General features: G+C 37.2%; 1 protein-coding gene across 1 annotated transcript in view; it reads right to left on the bottom strand.

Moving 5' to 3' along the window:
- Nucleotides 1-1,055: 1,055 nt before the first annotated feature.
- gart (phosphoribosylglycinamide formyltransferase) overlaps nt 1,056-7,399 on the bottom strand; it is a 36,407-nt gene continuing 30,063 nt past the window's right edge. The window contains exons 18-22 of the mRNA XM_056263283.1: nt 6,914-7,089; nt 5,753-5,883; nt 4,108-4,249; nt 2,306-2,421; nt 1,056-1,270 (exon numbers count right to left, since the gene is read on the bottom strand). Coding sequence (XP_056119258.1) covers nt 1,073-1,270; nt 2,306-2,421; nt 4,108-4,249; nt 5,753-5,883; nt 6,914-7,089 — 763 coding nt within the window. The 3' untranslated portion in view covers nt 1,056-1,072. The remainder of the gene's footprint in view (nt 1,271-2,305; nt 2,422-4,107; nt 4,250-5,752; nt 5,884-6,913; nt 7,090-7,399) is intronic.

Below are 7,399 nucleotides of genomic sequence, written 5' to 3'. Positions count from 1 at the left end.
AGTCTCAAAAACACGGTTTGAAATCGCTGGTGTTTCTGACGTCACAAACGACCTTGTAACCAATCAGATCAACGTGTGATCGTCAACCAGTGGATCTCTCAGCTGAGTGAGTGGAGGCGGGGCTCATTTGCATATTCATAGAACCGTGCATACTAAATGAGGTGAGGGTGTCAAATTACATTCAAGATATTTTAAGGCATGAAGACGTTTTGTTTCAAGGAAAAAACTTAAATGTCATTTTGGTGATCAAAGATGAGTTTTAGGGGATACAATTATTGATTACAGGGGGACATTTGAAATATTATTGAATACTTAATGATGGCCTGAACCGACGTCAATACCAATTAATACATTAAATAAAAACCTTGGAGTCAAAAGTTGGTCTGTCTTTAAAGATATTAATAAATTAGCACTGAAAATCTATTTCTGCATGAACAAAATAAATAGGATTTGTGTTTCTCAAAGCGTCACGTGTGGAATTGTATATTAAGATGCTAGAACAGAATATCAATCACTGAATAATGATGTAATGTTTTAAAACGATGAAAACTCCCTTAAGACCTCAATCTCGACAAATCACAACCATGATTATTAATACTGTTCAGAACTGGCATTACAGTAAAGCAGGTGTGTGTGTGTGTGTGTATCCCTGAAGACTCTGGTTCCACACGGTCCACCCCTCATGAATCACTGAATAATGATGTAATCTTTAACTATATCTAGTCCAATGAAAAATCCCTACTCAAAAAATGTGTTTGTTTACACAATTATGATCATATGATACCATGTTTGGTGTTCATGAGTGTCATAAACGTTTTCAAAGTAACACACACACAATCCCACTTGTTAGTGCAAGTTTAATGTCAAGAGCAAATATTGATCTCGTTCTGTTACATGCAGAGAATAAAGTTGATCTTGTACATGACAAATAATTCTCACCTGTCAATCTGATTAATACTGTTCATAACTATTGACTACAGTAGAGGCAGACGCGCTGGAATGTAATGAAACATGCGTGTTCATCATCAGTGAGTGTGAGTGTGAGTGTGAGAGTGTGTGTGTGTGTGTGTGTTTATCCCTGAAGGCTGTGGTTCCACACGATCCTCCCGTCGTCTCGGAGCTTCACTCCCCCGCTGGACACCAGCTCTAGGGCTGCTGGGAAGGCTCGATGCTCCGCCTCCCTGATGCGCTCTGATAGGCTGTCTTCGCTGTCAGTCATCAGGATGGGAACCGCCTCCTGAACCACGATCGCGCCGGCGTCCACTTCCTCCTGTCGGAGAGGAGTTTAACAAAACTACAGGGTTATTATTGTGAATAAAAAATATATTTTCTCAAAACTACAGGGTTATTATTGTGAATAAAACATTTTCTCAAAACTACAGGGTTATTATTGTGAATAAAACATTCTCAAAACTACAGGGTTATTATTGTGAATAAAACATTTTCTCAAAACTACAGGGTTATTATTGTGAATAAAACATTTTCTCAAAACTACAGGGTTATTATTGTGAATAAAACATTCTCAAAACTACAGGGTTATTATTGTGAATAAAACATTTTCTCAAAACTACAGGGTTATTATTGTGAATAAAAAAATATATTTTCTCAAAACTACAGGGTTATTATTGTGAATAAAAAATATATTTTCTCAAAACTACAGGGTTATTATTGTGAATAAAAAATATATTTTCTCAAAACTACAGGGTTATTATTGTGAATAAAAAATATATTTTCTCAAAACTACAGGGTTATTATTGTGAATAAAAAAATATATTTTCTGAAAACTACAGGGTTATTATTGTGAATAAAAAAATATATTTTCTCAAAACTACAGGGTTATTATTGTGAATAAAAAAATATATTTTCTCAAAACTACAGGGTTATTATTGTGAATAAAAAAATATATTTTCTCAAAACTACAGGGTTATTATTGTGAATAAAAAAATATATTTTCTCAAAACTACAGGGTTATTATTGTGAATAAAAAATATATTTTCTCAAAACTACAGGGTTATTATTGTGAATAAAAAAACCCTCAAAACTACAGGGTTATTGTGAATAAAAAAACCCTCAAAACTACAGGGTTATTATGTTAAATAAAACATTTTCTCAAAACTACAGGGTTATTATTGTGAATAAAAACAAAAAAAACTTTTGTTTTGGAAATAAAAGACAAATGCAAGATGCAGCAAATAATGTGGCGACTGGTTGAATCTGCATGAACTTTTGGGATTGCAAGATTAACATTAGTTGAAGATATCCAGGATTGTGTGATGTCGAACGCTGGTGTCTGTGAGAGACGTACGGCCACGAAGTGAACGGTGCATCCGGTGAGACGCACGCCGGCCTGAAGCGCCTGTTTCTGAGCGTTCACTCCTTTAAAGGACGGCAGCAGCGACGGGTGGATGTTCAGCATCTTCCCTGAAACACACACACACACACACACACACACATACACATACACACACACACACACAGTCAGTCCTGGAGCAAACACACAACCAGCCTAAAGATGAGCAACACTACATTTCAGAAATATTCCACATATTTGTATCATTCTTATCTTATTCCTGTCCTCAGCAGCGTTATTTTAATATCTTTTTTAAATATTTTGAAATAGTATTTTTGTTTAAGTGATTTTTTAAAAATATGTCCAAAGTGTTTTTAATTTTGGTTCAATTTTAATTAGATTTATTTTAGTACATCAAGTTACTAAATGAAAATTAGTTTTTATATATTTTATTTCAGTTGATGTTTATTTTATTTCAAGCAGTAAAATTCTAATTTTCATTTTATGTCATCCAAATAGTTTTTTATTGTTTGTTTTAATTTTATTTACATTTTATTTTAAGCAATTACATTTTTTTTCTTCATTTTTATTTAAGTAATATAGTTGTTTTTAATGTACAAAGTTTTATTATTTTAATATTTTTCATTTTAATTTTAGTAATTTAAACAAATTAAAATTGAAATAAAAACAAACTATTTGGACTTTTTTTTTTGTTATTTTAGTACATCAAGTTACTAAATGAAGATTAGTTTTTATATTTTATTTAAGTTAATGTTTATTTTATTACAAGTAATACAAATATTTCTTGGCCTCAATATACTTCTGCTGTTTTAAGGGGTTTTACTAAATAATAACAGGATGCCAAATGATACAGAAGTCGGTTCTTTAATGACATCATCCCACAGGAAGTGATTCTAGGATGATTTAGTTTGAATCACTCAAACTTTATTATATCAAATCATTAAAAAAAATAGATTTTTCTGCATGTGTCTTATGTTTTGTATAACATTTTTGATACATCAGGCTTTTATGACTCGTATACTCTGATATAGTGAGAATAAAACAGCTCACCTCTTATTCAGAGGCTCAAACTGAGCAAATATGTGCATAAACCTTCCTCAAAAGCCAGATGATCATATTTGATACTCATGATTTTTATAATAAATGATATCTGGATACTCAAGTAAACCTGAGCTGCAAGTTCATCTTGAAATATTACCAACAATATCAAAGTTATTTTGTTTACTTTAAAGGTGCAGTGTGTAATTTTTAGCAGCATCTAGTGGTGAGGTTGTGAACTGCACCCAACAGAAGTTACGGCGGCCGACAGGAAGTGATGTCGTCGTCTGAGACAGCAGAGAGTCGCCAGTTAAACAATGAGGTTTCTTTACAAAGATAAATAAAGAGATTAGGTTTACTTTATTATTCAGTAAATCGATATGTTATTGCGAATATTATTGTCACTTGTTCATCATTGTGTCGGTGTTTTATTCGCTGACTTTAGTTTCGCTTCTTTGCACGAAGAACAACACAGTGACGAAACACGTTTGTCCGTTCAGGGCCACCGTAGAAACATGTGTAAGCGGACCCGCGGTGTGTGTAGAGAGCTTAGAATGAGCGTTTCTAATAAACACACAACGCTCCTTTATACACCACTGAAAACATAGTTATGTATATGATATTGCATTTCTGTCAACAAATCCTCCTAAATATTACACACTGCACCTTTAAACCGAATCTGTGGCGCTTCATGTGTTCTTGCAGTGGTTTGACTGAGGCAGTGGCGCCCCCTGGTGTTGATGTTCACACACACTCACCGCTCCACTTCCGGACGAAGGGTCCCGTGAGGATCCGCATGAAACCCGCCAGACACACCAGCTCCACCCCGAACTCCTCCAGGACCCGGTCTATGGTGCCGTCGAACTCGGCTCTGCTGCCGTACTGCTTATGATCCACGACCTGACGGACAAACAGCGATTAGAAGATCAGAATTTATCACATTTATCACATGTATGCATTCGGCAGACGCTTTTATCCAAAGCGACTTGCACTGCATTTCAAGCTTACACATTTTACATTCTTATCAGTTCTTGCTTTCCCTGGGAATCGAACCCATGACCTCGGCGTTGCAAGCGGCGACGCTCTACAGTCTGAGCTGCAGGAAAACTTTCAATATACGCTTTAACGATGTGGAGGCGGACAGTATCGCTCACGCCAGAAACACAAGAGAAAAAAGTCTGAATTGCAAGTTATAAACTCGGAGTTGCAATAAATAGTCAGAATTGTGAGATGAAAAAGTTGCAATATTTTTTTTTTCCGTGGGGGAAAAACTTCCATAATAATCATATCCATAATCACTCCAGCAAGACTGGCGTTTATACAAAATATCTGCAAATATGAGATCGATTACATGCAAAAAGAAGTTAATATTTTTACATTTTACACACTATTGTCTGTTTGGAATCATTTTCGTATATATATATATTAGGGCTGTCAAAATAACGCGTTAATTTCGATTAATTAATCTGAGAAGAAATAACGCGTTAAAAAAAATAACGCAGATTAATCCATTCTGTTTTGACCTTTGCGGAGCCGTTCTAGCCGTATAGCCACTATCCGTGTAAAGGAGGGAGACAAGAACGCGCTGCTTGGATCATTGTTTGGAACATTTACTTATAACAAACGGAGTTCGTCAACTCTAAAGTACCACATCAATGCAAAGCATCCAGGAGTGTGTGCGTGAGTCGGTGAGTGTGTCTGAGAGAAAGCGCGCTTGTGTGTGTGTGTGTGTGTGTTGTAACTTTTCACGCGCTCTCACGTCACACAACCATTTTCTCACGCACAGAAAAATCGCGCACAAAAGAGAGGACACGGAAACAGACAGACGTTATTATGATATTAAAAAAAATCTCAGCTCTCAGATTCTGTCAATTTTATTACGAAAATCAAACAATAAATACCGTTGGCGCTTGTAAATGTAACATGACAGATCCCTATAGCGGCACGTGAACCGATCATCTCTAGCTAATAGTAAATAAACACGAATGAACAATGTTGAAAGATACAGTAGGGCAGCCTAAAACTTACCGAAATGTATATTCCTCGATCAATCAGTGTTTTTCAACCGCGAAAAGAGGTCAATAAAACAGCTGGAGAACAGTTGTCACATAACATTTAGCCTAAGTTACCTCAGGAAAGCCATTTCATGACCATGTGATAGCACGTTATAGTTGGCTATAAAAAAAAGAGCTATAGAGAGTGTTTTTCTAAATTTATGTAGCCTACTACTATATTATATTTTTTACTTAGGCCTATATCAAAGTTGTTATTTGTAATAAACATTTAATTAATTAGATTAGATTAATTTAGATTAATTAATTACAGAGTATGTAATTAATTAGATTAAAATTTTTAATCGATTGACAGCCCTAATATATATATATATATATATTTCATACAAACCCGTGTCTGAATGCCGGCCATGGACGCCCTCTTTAACCCCGTGACGCCCGGCCTGTTGGAGATGACCACCACGATCTCCGCCGAGCTCGAGGGCTTCTTCACCTGCTCCATCAGCGCCTGCAGGTTCGTTCCTGACACACACACACACACACACACGAGCAGTGTTGGGGGTAACTCATTACAAGTAACTCGAGTTACGTAATAATATTTAAATATAACTTTGTAATAAAAAAACGAGGCTTTGTCCGACTGAATGGCCCAACGTGAAATACCCTGATATCTACAACTATTTGATCGAAAGGTTTTGGACGAATACCAATTGGCCAAAGCTACAGCTACTTGCACACATAGCTAATATATAAAGCTAATATAGTTTTCTAATAGCTAACTTGTCCCATTATTTTAGTAACCGTGTGTGTTTTGATCGTAGGTGAAATGATGCCGTTACCTGATGATTCGATCAAATAGTTGTAGATATCAGGGTATTTCACGTTGGGCCATTCAGTCGGATCATTTTTCCAAAAAAAGGAAGGTAAGGACAATTTAACTTCTCAATATATCCCCTCCTCGCAGGTTCACATAGGGTGGTGAAATAAGCAATCGACATGGTTAAAGTTATGAATGTTTTTTTTTTTTACAATATCATCGCGTTCCAGTGGGCGTAGATCTCAGAGTAGTTCGAGAACTAGTCTCAATTGATCCACTTTTATGACCTGAAACAACAGTTTTTTGGGGTCGAAAGCTTATAAAAAGTTATTTCTGGGTTATTTAGCTTGTTTGCTGTACATCTTGTCACATAGCAGCTTTTAGACATTGTTTTGTTTTTTGTTATTATAAGTCATAAATGATAAGGAGGCAGCCTCTCACAATGCAAAGTCAATGGAGTCGGTGGGGTTGTTTCCCCCCCGGTGTGGGCGTGGTCTTGAGATTATGACGCGTTGCGCTCTGTCTCTATAGCACTGGTTTAGACCGACTCTGAAGGAGGAGTAAATTAGTTCCTCCGAAAGGAGTTCCTAAAACTGAAATCGTTCCTAGTTCCTGCGGTGCGAACGCGCCGAAAACCGGGAACTTCCGCCAATAATTCTAGGAACTATGAAAAGGTTCTTCCGGTGCAAAAGCCTAGAGTGTAACTTTCCCCAACCCTGATAACAGCACACACACCGGTTCCCGAGATCAGCACGGCCACTCGGGTCCTCTTGCGTGAGGATTGTTCCCCGTGAAGAGACCCGTTCTGCAGAGCGCTGGTGTCGGGAGAGCGACCCGGACTCTCCTTCAGACTCCGCTCCAGGTTCCTGATCAGCACAGGCTCCGAACCTATACGTTCAACAGCAGCAAAAACACACACACACACACAGACTCAGATCCTATATGTTCAGCAGCAGCAGAAACACACACACTTACAGACTCAGGTCCTATATGTTCAACAGCAGCAGAAACACACACACTTACAGACTCAGATCCTATACGTTCAGCAGCAGCAGAAACACACACACTTACAGACTCAGATCCTATACGTTCAGCAGCAGCAGAAACACACACACTTACAGACTCAGGTCCTATATGTTCAACAGCAGCAGAAACACACACACTTACAGACTCAGATCCTATACGTTCAGCAGCAGCAGAAACACACACACTTACAGACTC

The sequence above is a fragment of the Rhinichthys klamathensis genome, unplaced genomic scaffold (genome assembly GCF_029890125.1).
Source record: "Rhinichthys klamathensis goyatoka isolate OS25496 unplaced genomic scaffold, OSU_Roscu_1.1 h1tg000205l_1, whole genome shotgun sequence".
Taxonomy (NCBI): domain Eukaryota; kingdom Metazoa; phylum Chordata; class Actinopteri; order Cypriniformes; family Leuciscidae; genus Rhinichthys; species Rhinichthys klamathensis.
The sequence above is the reverse complement of the archived record's forward strand: the minus strand, read 5'-3'. Positions and strand labels throughout refer to the sequence as shown.